We start from the raw sequence: 23,751 nt of genomic DNA on the forward strand, positions 1-23,751 counted from the left end.
TGAGGGCTATAGAGTGAGGGCGGTAGAGTGGTAGGGCGAGGGCGGTAGAGTGAGGGCAGTAGAGTGGTAGAGTGAGGGCGGTAGATTGAGTGTGGTAGAGTGGCAGAGTGAGGGCGGTAGAGTTAGGGCAGTAGAGTGAGGGTGTGAGGGCAGTAGAGTGAGGGCGGTAGAGTGGTAGAGTGAGGACGGTAGAGTGGTAGAGTGAGGGCAGTAGCGTGAGGCTGGTAGAGTTGTAGAGTGAGGGCGAGATGGTGGTAGAGTGAGTGCGGTAGAGGGAGGGCGGTAGCGTGGTAGAGTGGTGAGTGTGTGTGTGTGAGGGTGTGTGAGGGTGAGGGAGTGTGTGAGGGTGAGGGTGTGTGTGAGGGTGATGGGGTGTGTGAGGGTGAGGGTGTGTGTGAGGGTGAGTGGGTGTGGTGGTGTGAGGGGGTGGGGGTGTGGGTGAAATGCCACTATCAGCGGAGCAGAAGGCAAGAAAAACGAGTACAATAAGGGGAGCAGAAGGCAAGAGAACAGGCACAATCAGGGGAGCAGAAGGCAAGAAAAACGAGTGCAATCAGGGGAGCCGTAGGCAAGAGAACAGGCACAATCAGGGTAGCAGAAGGCAAGAAAACGAGTGCAATCAGGAGAGAAGAAGGCAAGAGAACGGGCACAATCAGGGTAGCAGAAGGCAAGAAAAAGGAGTGCAATCCGTGGAGCAGAAGGCAAGAGAACGGGCACAATCGGGAGCAGAAGGCAAGAAAAACGAGTGCAATCAGGGGAGCAGAAGCCAAGAGAACAGGCACAATCAGGGGAGCAGAAGGCAAGAAAAACTAGTGCAATCAGGGGAGCAGAAGGCAAGAGAACAAGTACAATCAGGGGTGCAGAAGGCAAGAGAACGGGCACAATCAGGGGAGCAGAAGGCAAGAAAACGAGTGCAATCAGGGGAGCAGAAGGCAAGAGAATGGGCACAATCAGGGGAGCAGAAGGCAAGAAAAACTAGTGCAATCAGGGGAGCAGAAGGCAAGAAGAATGAGTGCAATCAGGGGAGCAGAGGCAAGAAGAACGAGTGCAATCAGGGGAGCAGAAGGCAAGAGAACGGGCACAATTAGGGGAGCAGAAGGCAAGAAAAACGAGTGCAATCAGGGGAGCTGAAGGCAAGAGAACGAGTACAATCTGGGGAGCAGAAGGCACGAGAACGGGCACAATCAGGGGGAGCAGAAGGCAAGAAAAAGGAGTGCAATCAGGGGAGCAGAAGGCAAGAAGAACGAGTGCAATCAGGGGAGCAGAGGCAAAAAGAATGAATGCAATCAGGGGAGCAGAAGGCAAGAGAATGGGCACATTCAGGGGAGCAAAAGGCAAGAAAAACAAGTGCAATCAGGGGAGCAGAAGGCAAGAAAAAGAAACTGTCTCACACCACTGCGGTTTTGTGTTTTAAACACAACTAGTACATAGATTGCACGACCAGTGTTTTCCTAATGCAGAGTGCATAAATGAAACCAGTGGCACCGTTCGCTTTTGTAAAACAAGCTCTTGGCATTGCTGTGGGGGTGCGGGATGGGAGCGCATTGCTTTGAAGTCTGATGGCGGGGGAGCAGCTTGGGAGGCAGCATTCCATTGCGGTGCGAGGCTGATGGGTTTGACGTGCACGCGCGTCTCACACGACTGGTTCACATGAACTGGACGTAATCCGCGCTTGGTCAAGAGTTTGTTTTGCCTACTATATACTCTCGCTATTAATCCCTGCGGGATATAATAGCGAGACCTAACATTGTACATATGCAAGCATATAAAAACTGTATATAGCGTTTTCCTACTATGCTTTCCCGTATGTATGTGTCTGTTGGTCTCTGTGTTTCTGTCTCCCATTCCTTGTAGGGAAAGTATGTAGCTCCCCGTTGTAGAAGAGTCGGTCAAGAAGGAGCACACTGCATTGAATAATTTCTTGGTATGCACTTTTTATTAGTATTACAGGAAATCACAATGATTGATTGTCTCTGTTATATTCTTCAGTCCCTTAGGTGTGCCTTGGCCGCCGCCGTCCCTCGGACAGAAGGAAAAGACTCAGGTAAGTGTTTTTGTTTTATGGTTTAGTCAAGGGAAGATGTGAGGGATAAATAATAACTATGCATAAATGTGAAGGGAGGGTGTAGAGCACAGCTTTCCAAATTTGTCTTGTTGGTGACACACCCTTTTGTGAAAATATTTTCAGGGACACGGTAACACGAGAAAGCGCAGCGAGCGAGCCCGAACCACCTATGGTGGGTTCGGGCCCCACACATACACACCCCACCCCCCACACACACCCCACACACACCACCCCACAGACACACCACCCCACACACACACCCCACACACACAACCCCACACACCCAACACCAACCCCACACACCCAACACCAACCCCACACACACACACCCCACCCCCCCCCCCACACACCCCCACACCCCCCTCACCACTCCCCACACACACACACCCCACACACCACTCCCCACACACACTCCCCACGCCCCCCCCCCACACACACACCCCACACAGAGAGGCTTGAGGGGCACTGTTAAAGGTTACTAGTGAGGGAATCAGTGGCAGAGGTGGCCTTTCCCTCCATATGTCTCCCTCCCTCCCTCTCTGTCTCAATTCCTCTCTGTCTCACTCCTTCTCTGTCTCCCCTCCTCTCTGTCTTCCTCCCTCTGTCTCACTCCCTCTCCCTCAGACTGTCTCCCTCCCTCCCTGTCTCCCTCCCTCCCTGTCTCCCTCCCTCCCTGTCTCCCTCCCTCCCTGTCTCATTCCCTCTCTGTCTCTCTCCCTCTCTGTCTCACTCCCTTCCTGTCTCACTCCCTCTCTGTCTCATTCCCTCTCTGTCTCACTCCCTCTCTGTCTCACTCCCACTCTCTCTCACTCCCTCTCTGTCTCACTCCCTCTCTGTCTCACTCCCTCTCCCTCCGACTGTCTCCCTCCCTCTCTGTCTCCCTCCCTCTCTGTCTCACTCCCTCTCTGTCTCACTCCCTCTCTGTCTCCCTCCCTCTCTATCTCCCTCCCTCTCTGTCTCCCTCCCTCTCTGTCTCCCTCCCTCTCTGTCTCCCTTCCTCTCTGTCTCCCTTCCTCTCTGTCTCCCTCCCTCGCTCTCTATCTCTCCATCCCTCTCCCTCTGTCTCTGCCTCCGTCTCACTCTGTCTCTCGATCCGTCTCCCTCTGTCTCTCCCTCAATCCCCCTCTGTCTCACTCTCTCTGTTTCACTCTCTGTCTCCCTCCCTGTCTATCTCACTCCCTCCCTCTCTGTCTCACTCTCTCTCTCTCTGTCTCACTCTATCCCTCTCCCCCGACCAACATATTCTGTGGGTTCCATAAGGGTCTGTGACAAAGAGGAAAAAATGTTGCTTTCATTCTTAAATCTTTTTTATATTTTCCTGTATTGGTGGTGCCCAGGTGCGCAGCGCCCCTACTCACTCCCTCCCCCGCACTCCTCCATGCCCAAGGCTCACACGGGCATTCTCCATTGAACTGGATTGTTTATGTTTTTGTTTTCGTAAGGTTACAAGCCGCAGCGTGCAGTATGATGTAAATGTGAAAGCTTCTATAGGGCTTCTTGGCAGCTTTTCTTCCCAAGGCACTGCGATCCCGGGGCTGCCCCAAACCCCAGGCCAACCCCCTGGACCCAATGACCCACCGTATTCACTGATTGAAGGGCCCTTTGCCAAATGGACTATCCACAAATGAAGACCATTTAACGTGCTAATAAGGCTTTGTTGTTATTCATATAAGAGCCCCTGCAGCGCCACTCTGCCTGTTGCTGGAAGGCCCGCGGGGGTGATCTAAACAGCATACTAAAACCGGGACATTTGGATGTTTTACCCGGACGCTGTTGTAAAACCCGGATATTTCTCTACTTTGGAGAAAAGTGTCGGGACACTGGGACACTCCGCCAAAAACAGTGGTCACCCTACTTCTGCACCCCCTCCCCCTGCCCCGTCGTGTGTGGCAGCCCGGGACCGCTCACAGCCGCACCCGAGCACTTCACAGGTCTTTGACACCTTGTGAATGTTAATAGGGCTTTGTTGTTGCTTCGCCCCTTCTAAAAGCCCCTGCAGCTCGACTCTGCCGATGCGACACACCTGCATATGGGTCGCGCCACATAGTTTGGAAAGCTGTGGGGTAGAGGTTGGAGCAACCAAAAGAAAAAGAGTAGCCGATGATTTATGCTCTTGTCTCTGTTTCCGTCTCACTTATTTCCTTTTCCCTTGGTCCCTTTCACCCCTCAGCCTCCCCTCCCGTCCCTCTCTTACTCAGCCCCTTTCCAAAAGCCCTGTAGACGCCCACGCACCTGGAAGAGCCACGTCACTCCGGGCCGTGGCGTGGTGACTCTGCGTCCTTCAGTGAGGTCTGGTCTTCTGTTTCGGCTTTCCCTCCTCCGCCAGGTTCGGGTGTTCTGCCCGCCGACAAGCTGTTACATATACAAGGGGGTCCCAGTACAGATAACAGACAAACAATTGAATACTAAATGAAAATACAACTAAACTGAAGTCTTATCACACTTGTGTTTACTCACAGTGTGATAACATAGCAAAGGATTACACAAATTACGAAACCAATAAAGGCATTTCATAATCATCATAGAAAAATGTGTGCCCCAAGGGAAGAGGGGAGAAGGGGAGGCAGTGCAGGGTGAAGGTAAAATATAGCAGATCTTAACTCCTATCTAAAGAGTAAACATTTCTTCATAGTTTATAAAACAGTCCGTAATAGCCCTGGCTTCAAATGTGAGCCAGTTACAAAGAACGACATCAACTGTTCATGACCATTTAGTTAGACAACATGCTCAAAAAGCTCCTGCATGTATCAGGTTAACTGTTAGCGTAAGCCGTTGTTGAGGTGAAAACAAAAGTCGACGTTTCGACCCCAATATGAAGGTAGGCGGCAGTTACAGCCTTAAAGCGCAGACAAGCTGTGACCTCCCCTGGGCTCCGGTTCGCTCTCTCGTAAGGCTGTTAGTCCTTCTCTGTCTTTCTGGTCTTCCCCCACTGGTTTCTCCGCCTTGCATTCTCATGCCGCATGTAGCTGGACCAACTCCTGACCAACCTGATGCGCTCTCCGCCCCCGCCTTCTTCAAGTGTGTATCCTCTGATGTCCGTCCTCAGCTCCAGCTTAAAAGGGCCGACTGCCGATTCCCCTCTCTCCACTTCTTGATGACAACAAAGCGGACAACTGGTAAAAGGGGACTGTGAATATAGGAGGGGAGAAATATATGAAGGGATGGCATGGTACTCCTTATCCTCTCTCCAATCGTCTACCACAGGGGCTACCTGACACACCCCACTCCCAGACGTTTCCCGTTCGGGGAAATGAGGGATGCGTGAAAAAAAATCAGCAACTTGGTATGCAGAGTATAAAAGATGACAATGCTAAAACTAGTGCCCATACTGGAATAAAAGAAGTCACACCCAAAAATAGCTTATCCTAAAAACCCACCTTCCAAAAACAAGATACCAAACGCACTGTTAGGTTTACCTGCGGGACCCCAAGCATTTATAGTACTGGTAGGAACGGTGTATCTGTGGGGTCCCCAGGGATGCGTTATGTTCATTTTATTCTTATTAACGAATCACATCTGAGAGGTGAGTGTTTCACTGAAGGGTGTGGTCTCTTTGTCATGCAATACATGGGATGGCATTGTTCTCTTTGAGTGAGTGTAAAGACAGAAGACTTCTATTATCTGGTGAATTGCCCTCCTGTTCATTGGCTCCTGTCCAGATCCTGGCCCTGCTTTAACAATTCAAGATTAATGTTCAGTAGTGGCAGTCGCAGTATAAGAACTGTGAGCAAGACCTGCTGTAGAGTTTTTGCTGTCCTAGGAAAAATGTCTCAATGTAGGAAAGGGCCTGTTTTGGACATGGTTAGCCTTCACTTTTTACCTGGAAAATGATATAGTTTTGACTGGAAGTGCACAGGGTCCCTGCCAACCAGGTCCCCTGAGCCGATCTCCTTCCCTTAAGTGTACTTGTCGTTTCCACGGTTGGCATAAGTCCCTTGTAAAAGATACCTCTGGTACCAAGGGCCTTGTTGTTAAAGAGGGTCTCTAAAGGCTGCAGCACAAATTATGCCACCCTAAGGGACCCCTCACCAAGCACGTACATCGATACATACTGCCACTGCAGCCTGGGTGTCTTGGAGCAGACAAAACTGAAGAGTCGACATGGCACACATCCCTGTATGCTATGCCCAAAGGGACTGTCTGAGATATAGGTAAGACACCCCTCTAGCAGGCCTCATAGTGCACGCTGCTTTAGGGATATCTCCTGTGAGGGCATATCTGCTTGAGCAGATATCCCCCTGCAATATCCTTGTCCCTTCGGGATATTGCAAGTGACCAGGGAAGCTCTATAGTGAGTACATTGGCTGGACACTTTTCATTACGAGTTCCCCAGCCTCAGGAAGGTTTCTCCGAAATATGGGATATTTGGTACCAAACATCCCAGCATAATAATCCTGCGCTGATTGCAGTGTCCGATTTATAAAAAAAATTGCACACAGGGTGCCCCTTAAAGGGGTCCCTAAGATCTACCAATCCTTAGTGTGGGCACCGACTGGCCTGAGCCAGCCTGCTACCACCAGACTGTATCCTGTCCTCTTGGGGAGAGTGCCTGCGCACTTTGAGGTCGATAACAATGCCTGTCCTGGGTGGAGGTATTCACACCTCCCCCTGGTCAAGCAGAGCCATCTGTGGCAGGGATTTTCGAAGGCCTTGCCGCCTTGGTAATGCGACCCCAGCCTCTTCTGTTAGAGGGAGCAAGCGATCTTCCTGTCCTCACCCCCTTTTAGGCGCAAGGACAGGTGGGAAACCTTAGATAGAACAGGAGGTGTGCCCCCCGCTCCTTCTGTCAACTCCACCCCTCAGGTGCTGGAGGCGAGGTGGAGTACACTTTGTAGTGCCCACCATCTTGAAGATGGTGGGACTTATCCAATCAGGGCTAGGACTGTGTCCCCTTCGCACAGGAGGTGGGCATGATAGAGGGTATAGACACCCCAGGAAAGGGGCCCATTAACCTCTACATGTCACTCCCTTGTAACACCCATAAATCAAGATTTTAGGTGGCATCCCCAGACCCTGAATTTCAGTTCTTGGCGACCTAAGAAGAGCCGGACACTGCAGCCTTCTCTGCTGGTGAGGATCTGTGGAGAACTATGGACTTGGTCCCAGTCCTACTGGCCTGTCTGCATCCCTGGATGATCTAGAACCAGAAGGCAAGTCGTCTTGCAGCCCAGCGACCTGCAGAACCTTGGGAGGACTACCTGCCTTCGATAAAGGGCAATCTAGTTTTTGATGTAGTGGGATTTGGCCAGGGAGTGTCAGGACAAGCCAAGCTATGTTACTCACTCTATATTTGCAGACTTAGTGTTTTTGGTCTAATCACTCTCACTAATGTGCACCGTATTTTCGGTGTCAACACCATCGATTGAGCACTTGTTCAATAAAAAGAAATTTACAAAGTACCTGTGTCTTGGCAAGATAAGCAGCGTGCTGGTCATTTATTCAATCGAGTCTGTTGTTGAGCTCTGAGTTCAAGCTGCCCTTTAATGTAAACAGGGTAATTGATTTGGCAGTATCAGTATCTGTAGTTATATTAGACAAAAATGAGTTCGGACACACTGAATGGCCTCAACCCAATCGCCATCGTCAAGCTTTCCTAGATCCCTCTCCCGCACAGCTCTCGGCGTCCCCAAGGCATCCAGAGAATTGTAGATCAACTTCCTATAGATGGTTGAGATTGCTTTTTCGGTCAGGAGATCAATTAGTAGCTGGTCCTCCAGTAGGGATGCATCAGGCAACTGCCCCCCTTCCCGGGTGTGACTTTGCAGAGCGTGGCCACCTGCAAATGCCAGAACTGTTTTTAGTCACCTAATTTATACTTTTGTTGTAGCATCGTGAAGGACACAAGCGCCTGTCCCTCCACACATCGCCCGGCCGCTCTAAGCTAATCCATCCCCATTTTGTGTAGCCCTGCAATACTCCAGCTGCACTTAAGAGATCACCATCATACAGTGGAGTAATTTCAGTCAGCTTACCTTCCCAGCCTAAATACCCGGTAGCCTCTTTCCACACCTTTACCAATTTTTGGGTATGAGTAGGCAGGGTGCACTCATACTTTCTTCGATACAGCACCAGAGTGGGGTAACCTCTCTTGCCCATGGCAAAACTATCTACCCGGTAAGCAGGATCCTCACGGTCCGCAAAACCCCAGTTGTTGACTGCCATCAGTTGCGTGGCCCAGTAATACTTGTGAATGCTCCGGACCGCCAGTCCACTTTAATAAACTTCCCTCTGCAACTTACTCAGCGTGAAGTGCCACCATCCCACAACAGGAGCCGAAGTTCTCAGACTATCTTTTGAAAAAAAATGTCTGGTGGGATCTTAAAGGACATTTTTTGCACAATGTACAGGAGACCCTGGAGGGTCATCACTTTAAATAGGGCCAACCGGCCCAGTAAGGAGAGTGGGAGCGCCCGCAAGTGTGGGGCATCCCAGCGAAGACGGTCTAATTTCGGGAGTATGTTCCTGCCTGTGCTCTCTTGTAATGAACACAACCAAATATTTAAAGCCATGTAGTGCCACCCTAACTGTGCACCTAGAGTGCAGCTGCAGGATCCCTGCCACCAGCAGGAATATTAAGGACTTCTTCCAGTTGATATTATATCCTGATCAACAGGAATATCCCATATGAGAGGTCCTGGTGAACCCAAACATGTGTGAAGAGCATAGGAGACAAGGAACATCCCTGTCGGATGGCAAAGACTCGGTAGACTGTATTATTGAGGCGCATGCTCGCTAGAGGGGCCACATACAAGAGCTGAACAGCAGCGCCACTGGTTCAGCAAAGGAATCCCCTATTGCATTTGGTACTCCATTAAGGTGTCGGAGATTTAAGCGTGTTCCCTGGTGTGGCATAAAGCCCGATTGATCAGGATGAACCACTGTTGCAATTACTGTCCGCAGGCAGATCGCCAGGGCGTTCGCAAGGACCTTAGTCTCAATATTAAGCGGGGAGATAGGCCTGTAAGACCCACACTCAGTTGCTGGTTCGTCCTTTTTAGGGCTCTGGCCTACCGTCCCACTGCGTCAGCAGTGGGCGTGGCCTAAGAGTCCTTTTCTCAGGGCTTCCGAAAACGTACCTAACGAATTCCAGGCTGCCTGTGGTTTTTCGTGCTTTTTTTTGCTACGTGCATTGCTATTGGCCTTCGTGTGCTTTAGAAACAGAACACGCAATAGGCCATAGGCGGTCGAGTAGCTCCGCCTATGGCCTATTGGTGTCTGTTACGCGCACCAGAAGGCCATATATCTTCAATTATCTCAGCCGTCACGGCGGAGATAATTCAAGACATATGGTGGCAGTGGCGCGTGCGCGTGCACCACTCGCCGGCGGTTTACGATTATGTTTCTTTCTTTTTTTTTTTGCGGCTTCTGTTTTTGTTGCGAGTTGCTCTCGTATCGGGCATACTCATATCTGTTATGAGATCGAGTAGGCAGGGGTGCTGAGAGATAGACTCGTATATTATATTTAACTGGATACATTTCATTCCCATGATTTATGTCAGCAAATGTGGCCGCTTAGCTGTCTATGAACTGAATAACAAGAGCACTTGGAGCCGGGGCTTGCTTTCCAGCTGGAGTTGGCAAACTGCAAAAATTCCAAATATGTATTTAGAGCACGGAGCTCTCCCTGTCAGCCTCTTCTCTGTGTCTACGCTGGGCTTGGGCAGGGTCAGTCTGCTCCCAGGGCATGGTTCTTGCGACACAGAGGGGCGCTGGGCTAGGGCAGGGTCAGTCAGCTTCTAGGGCATGGTTCTTCCAGACACAGAGGGGCGCTGGGCTGGGCCAGGGTCAGAGAGACTTGAGGGCAGAGTGTTGAGGGCAGAGTGTTGAGGGCAGAGTGTGTGTGAGGGCTGAGTGTTGAGGGCAGAGTGTTGAGGGCAGCGTGTTGAGGGCAGCGTGTTGAGGGCAGCGTGTTGAAGGCAGCGTGTTGAGGGCAGCGTGTTGAAGGCGTGCAGAGTGTTGAGGGCAGAGTGTTGAGGGCAGAGTGTTGAGGGCAGCGTGTTGAGGGCAGCGTGTTGAGGGCAGCGTGTTGAGGGCAGCGTGTGTTGAGGGCAGCGTGTTGAGGGCAGAGTGTTGAGGGCAGCGTGTTGAGGGCGTGCAGAGTGTGTGTGAGTGCAGAGTGTTGAGGGCGTGCAGAGGGCAGAGTGTTGAGGGCGTGCAGAGGGTGTGTGAGTGCAGAGTGTTGAGGGCAAAGTGTTGAGGGCAGCGTGTTGAGGGCAGCGTGTTGAGGGCAGCGTGTTGAAGGCGTGCAGAGTGTTGAGGGCAGAGTGTTGAGGGCAGAGTGTTGAGGGCAGAGTGTAGAGGGCAGCGTGTTGAGGGCAGCGTGTGTTGAGGGCAGCGTGTTGAGGGCAGAGTGTTGAGGGCAGCGTGTTGAGGGCGTGCAGAGTGTGTGTGAGTGCAGAGTGTTGAGGGCGTGCAGAGGGCAGAGTGTTGAGGGCGTGCAGAGGGCAGAGTGTTGAGGGCATGCAGAGGGCAGCGTGTGGAGGGCAACATGTTGAGGGCAGCGTGTTGAGGTCAGCATGTTTTTTTTGTTGTTTTTGCAGAGTTTTATATAGCGCGAACTAGACCCGAACCGAATCAGGTATCAGAGCGCTTTACATAGCACCAGTTACGTTACATGAGGACGGACACACATTCATTTTAGGCACGGGGAGATTAAGTGATTTGCCCAGAATCACAGGAGGTTTTGGCGTCGTTACCGAGACTCGAACCCAGATCCCCAGGTCCGAGGTCGAGCGCCCTAGCCGTTAGGCCAACTCCTCTCCCTGTGTTGAGGGCAGCATGTTGAGGGCAGCGTGTTGAGGGCAGCGTGTTGAAGGCGTGCAGAGTGTTGAGGGCAGTGTGTTGAGGGCAGTGTGTTGAGGGCAGCGTGTTGAGGGCAGCGTGTTGAGGGCAGCGTGTGAGTGAGTGCGGCAGAGTGTGAGTGAGTGCGGCAGAGTGTGAGTGAGTGCGGCAGAGTGTGAGTGAGTGCAGAGTGAGAGTGAGTGCAGAGTGAGAGTGAGTGCAGAGTGAGTGCAGAGTGAGAGTGAGTGCAGAGTGAGAGTGCAGAGTGAGAGTGCAGAGTGAGAGTGAGTGCAGAGTGAGAGTGAGTGCAGAGTGAGAGTGAGAGTGAGTGCAGAGTGAGAGTGAGTGCAGAGTGAGAGTGAGTGCAGAGAGTAGAGTGAGTGCAGAATGAGTGCAGAGTGAGAGTGAGTGCAGAGTGAGTGCAGAATAACTGCAGAGTGAGTGCAGAATGAGAGTGAGTGCAGAATGACTGCAGAGTAAGAGTGAGTGCGCAGGAAAAGACCACACACATAAGACCACTCACATAAGACCACTCACATAAGACCACTCACATAAGACCACACACATAAAACCACACACATAAGACCACACACATCAGACCACACACCACCACACACTCACCACCACACACTCACCACCACACACTCACCACCACACACGCAACCACACACACACACACCACCAGCCGTCACTGCACACTTTTACCGGGCACAAACACCATCAGCTGTCAGTGCAGGCTTCCACCAGGCACACAACACCAGACATCAGTGCATGCTTCCACCAAGCACACACACCTCCAGCCGGCAGTGCACGCTTCCAGCAAGCACACACACCACCAGCCATCAGTGCACAATTTCTACAGGCACACACACCACCAGGCATCAGTGCACACATCAATTGTTAACGCATCCACAATTAACTATTGTAGCAATCGCAGTATGGTGCACTTTACTTTTAAACATATTCATCTAAAGCGCAGCATGCCACCATTGCTACAATTCCAATCCAACCCACATAATTCCACTACACACCACATGCATACACTCCATAACACATGGCTAAAAGACTTTGCCATTTACAATGCCATTAGCTCTAACTCAAATAAATCCGAGACCTATTGCATTTCTAATGCTTGTTGGGATGACCGCCACCTCAGACGTTCTTTGGTGCTCCGGGAGACACCCTTATTTTCAGGCAGTCTGAAACCTACTCTGGAGGTACTCCCTGATATTATCCATCATGCTTTTATATAATTCTAACGGGAGCTCATCAGGCCCCGTCGCTTGCCCTGCTTGCAATGTTCCTATTGTCTTATTTATTTAGTCTACTGTCAGGTCTTGGTCTAGTGCGTCTCGGTCCTCGTTCGTTAGCATTGGCAGGGTCAGGTCTTTCAGGAAGTCTCTCCCAGTATTTCCGTCCCCTTGTCAGTGTCCTCAAGGATCCAGTTCCGTCCTTTGTCTTGTCTCTCTAACCATGTAAGCAACTCATTGGCTTTATCACCGACATCATAGAGACAATGCTGGGTAGTCAGCGCATGAGTGCCAGCTATTTTCCATTAGTGCTCTTAATGTGTGCTGCTTCAGTTGATGGTGTAATGTGAGAGAAACTGATTCCCCACTTGCCAACCGAACCTCCAGGAAAGCACATTCCTTGTCCTGAGCCTCGCACTTCAATTTACGTTCCTTCGACATTCTCCCAATCAAGGCTTGTGTCTGGCCTCGAATCACTGCCTTAAATTCACCCTATAGCATGCAAGCTGATTCAACAGGCCGCCCGTTCTCCTTAAAATAGAATTCTGCTCTATCTCTCATACGAGCTTTTAACGTCTTGTCTTTTAAATATCACGGATCAACCCTTGGGGGTAGGATGAAGTCCACAACCGGACCATCGAGTTGCACCTCCACCAGCGAACGGTCTGAGATTCCCCCTGCTATGTGCGTAGCATCTCTAAAATCAACTTTATGGGTGAAAGGATGGTGCAGGCATGCCAGACTACCATGTGCTGTAGTCAGGTGTGTCCGGTTCTGATACCCTCTTCCCCTCTAGGGGCATTTAGGAGTATCATGAATATAGTATAGGTGCAGTTCTGTCACTCCAGTCACCCCAATGCGTATATGCTCTGTCGTAAGTGCCTTATCCTTCCACAGGATGAGTCAGTCTTGTCTGGGTCTCTTTCCTGTTTCCCGGCACTTGAATGGCACGCCCAAACACTCGAGAGAGCAGTGACCCACCAGCAGGCTTTTGTGGAGAGCTTTTGTCCTGGATGTAGGGCTGCATACAGTAGGGCACCCACTCTGTCTTTTCTTTGCAGTTGCCAGAAGATTAGCAGTCCCAAGGTAGCAGTCACACCTGGCCTGTCGGTAAGTGCAAGCCCTCTGGAGGCCTGACCGTCAGCAATTGAGCCCACACTGTGGCCGGCTGGACCACAGGCGTAAGCTCAGACAGGGTGTTCGGCACTGGCGTAGTTGTAGTCCCTCATGGGCCTCTGACACAGAGTAGTCAGAAATTCAGCAGCTAAAAGCCCAACACAGGCTCTCCAGGAAGTCAGTAGATTCAGACGCTGTTGTGTTAGGAATTTGGCAAATGCAACCTTGAATGGGCCTGTTGGCAGCACACACTCGTCCTACTGGGCCTCAACAATCATGTTGTCGTTAAGTTTTATTTTCTGCCTTGAACTGTTGGGAGAGTCTTGGCGGGGGAGGAGGGGGTCCCTCAGACTAGCTGGTCCTGCTGGATGGCTTTCCGGCTCGCCCTACAGATAACGAGGACGTGTCGGACCTTGCTTCTTCCAGGACAGCCTTGTCCTCCTGCTGGATAGTGAAACTCCCTTCCCTTTCTTACCAGACAGGCAGGCTTCTAGGCAGACTTCTAGGCTCTTCCGGACAGGTACACAGCTTCTCCATTAAGTAATTCAGCCTGCAGGTGATGTCCATTCAACTTAGATAAACTGTCAGGCTGACACCATCCCTGGTGCCACAGCAGGCACCTGCGTACTTTGTAGAGCACATTATTCCTAGGTAACAGAGGACTTTGAACTCTGGTATAAATGAGGGATAGATGGTCCCACTTGTATACACAACTGGCAGACAGGATATGGTGTTTACTCTGTCGCACTCTCACATTGCATTTATGCTACGCACACCAACACCCTAAACATGCAATTGATGTTATCGCAAAGTCTGGGCACAGGTTTAGAAATGGAACATTACATGGGTGTGTCAGTAGAAAGCCACTCCACTGACCATGATGCAAAGATCTAATCAGGCTATTGATCCTTACAACAGGGTGCATTGCCATCACCGCTCTAGCTGTTAAACACATTACAGTCCTCTGCCTTAAATGAGGACACACTTGGTGTGACCCTCCAGGTCACAGGACCGGTCCAAGGCCTCTCATAGTCCCTTGTTAGAAGTTGCACAGTACTGTGGTGGCAGAAAAATCTCATGTAATTGTTTTGTGGTAGATTTATCCCAGTAACGTGCAGTTACAAGTTTGACGCCATGTACTGGGGAGTTGCCACGAGGAACAGATTTTTCTGCCTGTCAAACCACATGCCATTCACTATTTCATAGTGTTTTTCTGCTTTTATTTACCCCTTGTTTTAAGCAGGTGGTAGATATATGCATGTGGTTGGTTGGGGGGAGATGGGTGAAGCAGGGGAGAGAAGAGGAAAGCATTTTCTAACAGAGGGAAGAATTGTGTGTTTCCCCCAGTTAGTAAAAAAACAGCATGAGTCTTGGCTGCTTCTGCTGTACCCAGAGTCTTGTGGGTCTTTTCAGTCTGATTCTGTCTGGAAAAAAATTGTGTCCTGTTTTTCTGCACCCGGTAAATCCAGGTGCAGAAAAGCCTAACAACTGATAATCAGGTGGAATAAAATGAACACATGAAAGTACTCCTTAATTTCATTGCCCTTGATTCATACTCTGGACCACAGTTGAGGGATAGGTCTAGGCATAGTCCTCGCAACACACAATAGATTTGCGTGCGGCAGAGGCCAGAGCTCAAAAGTCAAGATACCAGATACATGTAGGTGGTAACTCAGGGCAGAAGAAAACGCCTGTTGTCCATGGAGGGGTCATTCCCTTCACAGAAATCTACATTAAAAATTAATTAATAGTATTCTATTTTAAATATCTTTTTGGTGCCAGTCCATATGACTTTAATGTCTGCTTCTGGGATTCTATGTTATAAGTCCATAGGGTACATGTATCCTTTCTGAGCTTAATAAAATGTTGGAAATTCTACAACTCCTCACTCCTAGATCCAAGTACTCTCAGGCTACCGTTCTACACTCTGCTCTGTCTGAAGAACAGCTGAACAAAAAATTCTGCAACTCTGCATTGATATGGCTTGTAAATTATTTTTGGGGATATTTACATGTATTAACTATTTAATTTTAATACTATAGGTGATTGAAATTACGGAAGAAGAAAGCAAGATTCAGCACCAGCCAACTGAATGTTAGTGCCATAAGAAGGATTATTTTGAAAAACTGAAGGACATCAAGCATTCTAAGTTTAAACAATTTCCAAAATCTAGGTGTGGCGAGGAAGTGGGATCTGAGGAAAGTACTATACATGTAAGTGAAGTCTCTAATTTTGCATTTCATTAACCCAGAGCAAAGTCATATCTGTCCACACAGCATCATAAATAATGCCAGAAAGACCAATCACAACATCCTCATCTGAAATATTATCAGAAAGACAAATTCCCTCTGCATGACAGAATAACGTTCATCTAACGCATGTATGATCTAAAGCATCATGTAATTCCAGTGAGGAAGGACACACTGCATAAAAGAAAGATATAACAAAAAGTTTCTTCTGCAAACCATCAAAGAAAAGACACTGAAAGAAGACTCCGAAGCTGACACGCTAACCACCAAAAGATTGGAAAATCACTTTTGTTCAACAACCATTTTTAACCAGTTACGCAAGTTTGAGACTATCTGCCTCGGGATGCAACACCGCAACCCACTCTGCTCACTCTTGCGAAAACCTTAACCCCTTCGACGCTCATGACGAGCCCAGCTCGTCATGGAGTTTCCATTGATTTCAATGGAAATTGCATGAAAGTCCTAAAATAGCCTTAGCATCCAAGTGGTTAAAAATGTACCACTTTATTGTGTTCATGACCATCTCAGATTGTTTTCTTTTTATTGTGTGCTGTTCTGTAATTCTATGTAAATCGCCTCAACATTATCTGTTGTGCAGGAGTGATATGTAAAACTGTTAAATATAAAAACTGATTAAATGAGCACCGTTGCGCTATAGCTAATGTAAATAAATCCTCGTCTTCAGAACTACAATCCTTAACCTTACACCAAACATAGAAAGGGTAAAAGGAACTGATGTTCTGCGACTGGTGAGCCACAATATTACTGTGCATGTTCTAACGCCCTCAGTTACTGCCATTACAAAAAGGTACTTCTCAGTTTAATCATTAAATACCAAACTAACACCTTATGACTGCATTGATAAGAACCTATACAAATAGATTTGACAAAAACTTCAGTCACAAAATAAGTTGCTGCCGGAGAGGCTATAACCAAAACACTGTTATCTGCTAGAAACATTTCAACAGGTTTTAAAGGGCTGCATCCAGACATATTTTGCTCAATTCAAGTGTTAAGAAGATTACACACAATTTCTTTTAGAGATAAATGCAGAACATTATCTAAACAAGCCCGACTCTAAAATCGGGTTCACTCTTACTGTGGCATATAAGCAAGAGAAAACTAAATGTAGAGATATTAACTCTAGGAATACACCTTATAAAACACTGGCTGTGAGAACAAATTCAGTGTTAAAACCCGCCTCAATCAAAGCAAAATAACCCAAGTTGGGGAAAAAAGTTACCTGTGCCAAAAAAGATTCAGCCATAAATCTCATCTCACTGAATTTGAGAGAATGCACACTGGGAAAAACCTCTCTCCGTGCAAAGTATGCCAAAAAAGTTTCAGCCGTAAATCGTATCTCACTGAGCATATGAGAATCCACACTGGGGAAAACCACTCTCGGTGCAAAGTATGCCAAAAAAGTTTCAGCCGTAAATCGTATCTCACTGAGCATATGAGAATCCACACTGGGGACAAACCTTACCAGTGCTCTGAATGCCAGAAAAGTTTCATTTACAAATACAGTCTCACTCAGCATAGAAGAGCCCACACTGGGGATAAACCTTTTCAGTGCTCTGAATGCCAGAAATGTTTCAGTTGCAAAGGCAAACTCACTGAACATACAAGAATCCACACTGGGGAAAAACCTTATCAGTGCTCTGAATGCCAAGAAAGGTTTTGTAACAAACAAAGTCTTTCTCGACATGTAATAACCCACTCTGGCGAACAACCTTACCAGTGCTCTGAATGCCAGAAAAGGTTTAGTTTAAAAGCGAGTCTATATCGACATGTATTAAACCACTCTGTGGAAAAACCTTACCAGTGCTCTGAATGCCAGAAATATTTCAGTGAAAAAAGAGACCTTACTGTACATACAAGGACCCACACTGGGGAAAAACCTTATCAGTGCTCTGAATGCCAGAAAAGGTTTTGTAAAAAACAAAGTCTTTCTCAACATGTATTGACCCACACTGGGGAAAAACTTTACCAGTGCTCTGAATGCCACAAATGTTTCAGTACAAAAAACAATCTCATTCATCATATAAGAACCCACACTGGGGAAAAACCTTATCAGTGCTCGGAATGCCAGAAATGTTTCATTGGCAAAAACAGTCTCACTCGGCATAGAAGAACCCACACAGGAGAGAAACCTTATCAGTGCTCGGAATGCCAGAAATGTTTCATTGACAAAAACAGTCTCACTCATCATATAAGAACCCACACTGGGGAGAAACCTTTTCAGTGCTCTGAATGCCAGAAATGTTTCAGTGTAAAAATCAGACTCACTGAACATACAAGAGTCCACACTGGGGAAAAACCTTATCAGTGCTCTGAATGCCAGAAAAGGTTTTGTAACAAACAAAGTCTTTCTCAACATGCAATGACCCATTCTGTGGAACAACCTTATCAGTGCTCTGAATGCCAGAAATGTTTCAATGAAAAACGCCATCTCACGGTGCATATAAGAAGCCACACTGGGGAAAAACCTTATCAGTGCTCTGAATGCCAGAAATGTTTCAGTTTAAAAAGTAGTCTCACACAGCACATAAGAATCCACACTGGGGAAAACCCTTATCAGTGCTCTGAATGCCCAAAATATTTCAACCGTAAATCACTTCTAACTGCACATGTGAGATTCCACACTGGGGAAAAACCTTATCAGTGCTCTGAAAGCCAGGAAAGGTTTTGTAACCAACACAGTCTTTCTCAACATTCAATAACCCATTCTGTGGAACAACCTTATCAGTGCTCTGAATGCCAGAAATGTTTCAATATAAAAAGTAGTCTCACACGGCACATAAGAATCCACACTGGGGAAAAACCTTATCAGTGCTCTGAATGCCCAAAAGATTTCAAATTTAAATCACTTCTAACTGCACATGTGCGATTCCACACTGGGGAAAAACCTTATCAGTGCATTGAATGCCACAAATGTTTCAGTGAAAAAAGAATACTCACTCGGCATACAAGAACCCACACTGGGGAAAAACCTTATCAGTGCATTGAATGCCACAAATGTTTCAGTGAAAAAATCAACCTCACTCACCATATAAGAACCCACACTGGGGAAAAACCTTATCAGTGCTCCGAATGCCAAAAATGTTTCAGCCGTAAATTTGATCTCACTGCACATGTGAGACTCCACACTGGGGGAAAAACATTATCAGTGCTCTAAATGTAAGAATAGATTCAGAGGTAGTGATGGTTACATGCACCATAAGAAAACACACCATCAAAAATACTTCAGTGCTCCAAGTGCCAGAAAAGCATCGATTTTAAATGCAATCTCACTCTACATAAGCAGACGCACACAGGGAAAAAACATTACCTATGCTGTGAATGGCAGAAATTCCTATTTTTTGACAGGCACCGCCTCATTAACCATAATCAACTTCATACTGATGAAAACCTTATGAGTACTCTGAATGCCAGAAAAGCTGCAGAGAAAAACGCTATCTCACCATGAGAAACTCCACACTGGAGAAAATCCTTATGCCATAAAAGCTTGAATCTGAAAGACACAGTTATGCTTCATGAGAGAACCCACTCTGGGGAAAAACCTTATGAGTGCTCGAACTGCAAGCAAAGTTTTGGTCACAAATTACTTCTCACTAGTCAGGAGCAGACTCACAAGGGAGAAAAAAGCCTTATGTATGTTCGTAATGTCAGATAAGGTTTATTCACGAATACAATGTCATTTCACATGAGAGAATTCACACTGGACTAAAGCCTTATACAGGAGGGGAAAGCCAGAAACGTTATACTCAGAAAGGAGATCTCACTAATCATGAGAAATGCACCAACACCAGGTGAAAAGTAAGGCGTATCTTGAGTTGCAGAAAAGCTTCTAACAACCTGACTTTACATGAGAGAGCACATATTGTAGTTGCAATAGGATTCATCAAGAAATTCTTGCAGGATAACTTAGGCTGCCCGCATGCAACCTCCAAAGAAATTTCAGGCCTTGAAAATGTTTTAATTGCAACAAAATCCACAATTTGAGTATCTGAAAGTTACAAAACTCTCAAGGTCTTTACTTGACACAGAGAAGTGTTCGTACTTGCAAACATCAACTAATTAACGAAAAATTCACAATATTAATGTCTTAAATTTTCTCCACCCAAAATGTTTCTACTCACACTTGTTTCTTAACCTATGACTGAAATCTAGATTTTCATGATAAGATTAGGCCTAGGCGGTGTTCCGCGAAGAAGAACTCCGCAAAGTGTCAAAAAACTCAACCGCTCAACGCAGAGTTCTGCGAGCAGCGGAGTGCGCTAGGGTCAATTTGAAGCGCTTTTTCAGCTAGTAGCACGCTACTCCAGGATCCAAAAAAGATTAGTGGTGAATTAGTGTAGGGAAATAGAAAATGTATTTGAGAGCTGGACATGTTGGTCTGTTAGTTGGGTTGAAAAAGAGAGTGGAGGGATGGAAGAGGGAAGGTTTTGCATTTATAGAGCGCTTGCTACCCCTGATGAAGTGTTGAAGCGCTTTTCAGCAAGTAGCATGCTACTCCAGAACCCAAAAAGATTAATAGATATATCAATTATTGTGGGTAGGTTGTTTTATTATATAAATACAACTGTATGAAAATTCATAAAATTCTGTTGTAAAGTTGTATCCAAAAGGCAAGTATAGTCTCTGATAATAATGTATACAAAGTTGGCTTGCCATCAAGACTGATGCCCCGTAATGTTGATGCAAAGTCATCTGTGCTGGAATAGCCTAGACTCTTGTTGAATTGTACCATCCACCTTGTAGGTACTGCTATTTGTATCAGGTTCACGTTGTAGGCAGACACAAACGCCGAAATTGCACTATTTATATTAAGCATAATGTAGGTGAACAGATGACATTACCACTGTACAAGCTGGAGTAGGTGCTTAGAAGTAGAGTGTCATAGAGGGCAATAAACACTCCACTAACTCTGTCACTAGCTTACTACAGACGAACGCCAAAGTCTTCGTACATGATGAAGCATCAGAGTGCACCCTCTTTCTGCGTCCCATGGGCATTTTGGCTTTTGTTCTACAGAAAAGGCTGCAGACACTTCCGTAGCCCTTTATGTAGCGTGGATCACGTAGGAGAGATTCTAAGCGGGCCTGCTTTCCTTTGCATTGGACATGGCCACGTTCAAATGTGGGAAAACCTTTTGTCTTGCGACTGCACTGTATTACTGACACGGGCGAAAGGGCAAACAAGCAGTCAGGAGGCGCACTGATTGTATACCCCCACCTGACAGGATGGTGACAGACCCTAACCACCTGCAGGGGAAACTTGCCACCTCGTTTAATAGCTGCCAGACGGTTTACTTTGTAAGCAGACTGGTGGTTTACAACTGCCCCTACGTTGGGGCACCACATGCTTTTCCAGCATAATCTGGTGTACTCCCCCTGTGTGACATGACAGCACCCGCTGAAGACTGCACCGTTGTGTAGTCTGGGACAGTGCACCTTCCCTGTAATTCTGAACTGGGCCTTTAAATACGGTACTATTTTGTGTGCCTATTTAATTCAGGTATACAAAGTATGTGGTACTACTTGTATACTAAGGTAGGACAAGGAAGATTGAATTTCTACGGTGGCAGCAATGTTTTTGTCAAAGTCTTTACGCCCTAAACACCCTCCCGTACCCTGAACATAATGAGATTACGTAGATTACACCTCTGCGTGCTTAATGCTGCCATTTGTATTTCAAGACCAGTGATTAATGTGGCTTTATCACGTTCAAAGCCATTAGGCATTACCGACCTGTCTGATACTTGCATATTGAAAAGATGGGCCATTTGGAACCTAAGGATAGATAAAACATATTCATAGGTCACGATTTAAGTCTGCATCTAAAATAAAACTGAAAATTAGGAGAGGTGATAAGTGAGATGTTAAAAGGCAGCCGCTAATCGAGCTGCATTTGTACATAGGCCTTCCTATATTATGAGATCTATTCCTGCTTCAGTCCTTAATTGCAATGAATACTTTAATACAAAGGCATGAAGTCATTGTCGAGCTGTTTAAATATCCACCTGTCTCCCCACCTCTTCCCCACTGCATCCTTAACCAGTGGCCTAGCCAGTGTGCCCTGGGCCCTAAAGCAAGAAAGGAAATGTGACACCTGCCCTCTGTTTGGACTGTGGAAAACAGCATTAATCATTGTTCTGTGGGCCCCTCAGGCCTTTGTTTGAACTGTGACAAACAGCAGTTGTGAGGGTTCAGTGGGCCTTTAAGGCGTCTGGGACCGGGTGCCACTGCACCTGCTGCACCAATAGAAAGCTAAGCCCCTGCCCTTAACAGCTTCTATTCTAGCCCCACTGGTGAACTGAACCAGCCAAGTACTGATCTGGCCATATCTGCAGGCATGCAGCCGCCTCTTCGACTGAAGGGATTTAAGGTGCATGAAAGCAGCATGCTGGAAACAAATATTTTCTGAGGCAGTCAACCAACACCTTGTCTGTTCCAACCTGAATCCATTTAAAACCAGGGACGAAAAAACGGTTCATCGTCATCTCTTGCTTATCAAAAGGGTAAAACAGATTCATCTAACATTACAGTGTACCACATAAAAAAATTGTGATTCTGTGTAAAAATTAAAACTAGCATGCATAAAGAAAGAGGAGCCTTTGGCCAAAATAGCCATTTTCCCTACCCATACTTCTAACACATCTTTTACAAAAAATGTTAACTACATTGTCATCTGGAAATAGTCATTAGCGCCTACTCATAAGCAAATGACATTTAGAATTCTCTTTCACTTCAAGCTTTCAAAAGTAAATTGATATAAAAGCAGTATTGAATTTTTTGACATTGTGTACTCCTACCAAAATTTAGAGCATCAATTTTATATGACACACCATAGAAAAAAGGAGTTCTTTATATATACTAAACCTCCAGAAACATTTGATTAACCAGTTATAAAGTCACGTCTAGCTTAGTTATTTTATAGTCTTCTTTTTAAGAGAAATTATTTCACATTGTTAATGGATCTGCATGGCTAAACACTTATAAGGTCCCAAAGGCGAGACCTATTGGCTATGCCAATGCTTGTTATTGATTGAGTACAATGAGCAGCAGCACTTTTGATTAGGTCCCGAAGAAAGCCGCAAACACCTCTTTGGAGGGTTAAAAGGCTGAAACATGTTGACCTCTTATTAACTTTCACTCTGCTGCCCCCACTACCCTGAGCTCATTTTCGTGGTATTTCGTATACCATTCTCTATAACAAAACATGCCTGAACTCCTCCCTCTCAGTGAGGGGGCTGTACCCTGTACTGTAACTAGGTATAACGGTGGGAGGAGATTCCGAATGAGGAAGCATGCCAACTATGGTGGGTGAGGGAAATCTTCCCTTTAAAGGGATATTTCATCTTAGCTAGGTCTTCATTTGCAACAGTAATCCTCATAGACCCAAGGGTTTCTTGATTGTGGTGGAAATACATTTTTACCCCTTCATTGTACGTTTAACCGCTTCAGCGCGGCGCAGATTCCTGCGCTGTGCTGAACGTTCCATTGGGCTTAAGGAACCATGACGGAACGGTTCCGTCATGAGCACAGCTCAACCGACGCTCATGACGGAACCGTTCCGTCATGAGCATGGAAGGGGTTAAGCACAGACCATTGCTTGAAATGTTGTGATCAATGTAGGAAAAATACTCTGTGCACTGAGAAAATGTGTTAAAATAACGGAAAGTTGATAATTGCATTTAATACCTTCTCATTCCTGGATTTATCTAGAAGAGAAGTCTGTTAATTCAAGCAGATTTTTAATACCACAAGGTATAAGAAATTAGGGGATCTTTATCTGATATCTGTATCAGTAAATTATCTGAAATTATTGCACGTATACTTTTGCAAGTATTATTTCTAAAGATAAAGGAAATTCTATATTAGTCTTTTTTAAACTAACTCCAGTGTGTTTAACTACAATAACCACCTCTCTCAAAGCAATATTGTGCTTGGTTCAGTGAGAAAGCTAAATGATCTAGGAGAAACCAGGACTGCGCGTCAGTATTTTTCTTAGGAAGCTTTAAGTTAGAGAGTGAAAAAACTTTTTAGAATGCCCCAAAAATTGTGACAAAGATATTTCAATATGTTTGACAAAAAGAATAGGTACATTTCATGACAATATGGAAATGGGAAATAAAATAATAGAAACAAATATTTACACCACATGACAAAAACATTAGAGACTACATTTCAACAATATATAGGAAATACTGAGGTACATGTATTAATAATCCATTTGGTAAAACTGGTTGCTTGTGGAGTCAGCACACTACTGTGTCTGTGATTGC

General features: G+C 46.6%; 1 protein-coding gene across 1 annotated transcript in view; it reads left to right on the forward strand.

Annotated features, from left to right (window-relative positions):
* Positions 1–22,966, forward strand: part of LOC144806588 (uncharacterized) — a 37,669-nt gene extending 14,703 nt beyond the window's left edge. The window contains exons 3-4 of the mRNA XM_078672924.1: positions 1,990–2,044; positions 15,255–22,966. Of these exons, the coding sequence (XP_078529050.1) occupies positions 16,756–18,639 (1,884 nt within the window). The 5' untranslated portion in view covers positions 1,990–2,044; positions 15,255–16,755 and the 3' untranslated portion in view covers positions 18,640–22,966. The remainder of the gene's footprint in view (positions 1–1,989; positions 2,045–15,254) is intronic.
* Positions 22,967–23,751: the final 785 nt, after the last annotated feature.

The sequence above is a fragment of the Lissotriton helveticus genome, assembly GCF_964261635.1.
Source record: "Lissotriton helveticus chromosome 1_1 unlocalized genomic scaffold, aLisHel1.1 SUPER_1_unloc_9, whole genome shotgun sequence".
Lineage (NCBI taxonomy): Eukaryota > Metazoa > Chordata > Amphibia > Caudata > Salamandridae > Lissotriton > Lissotriton helveticus.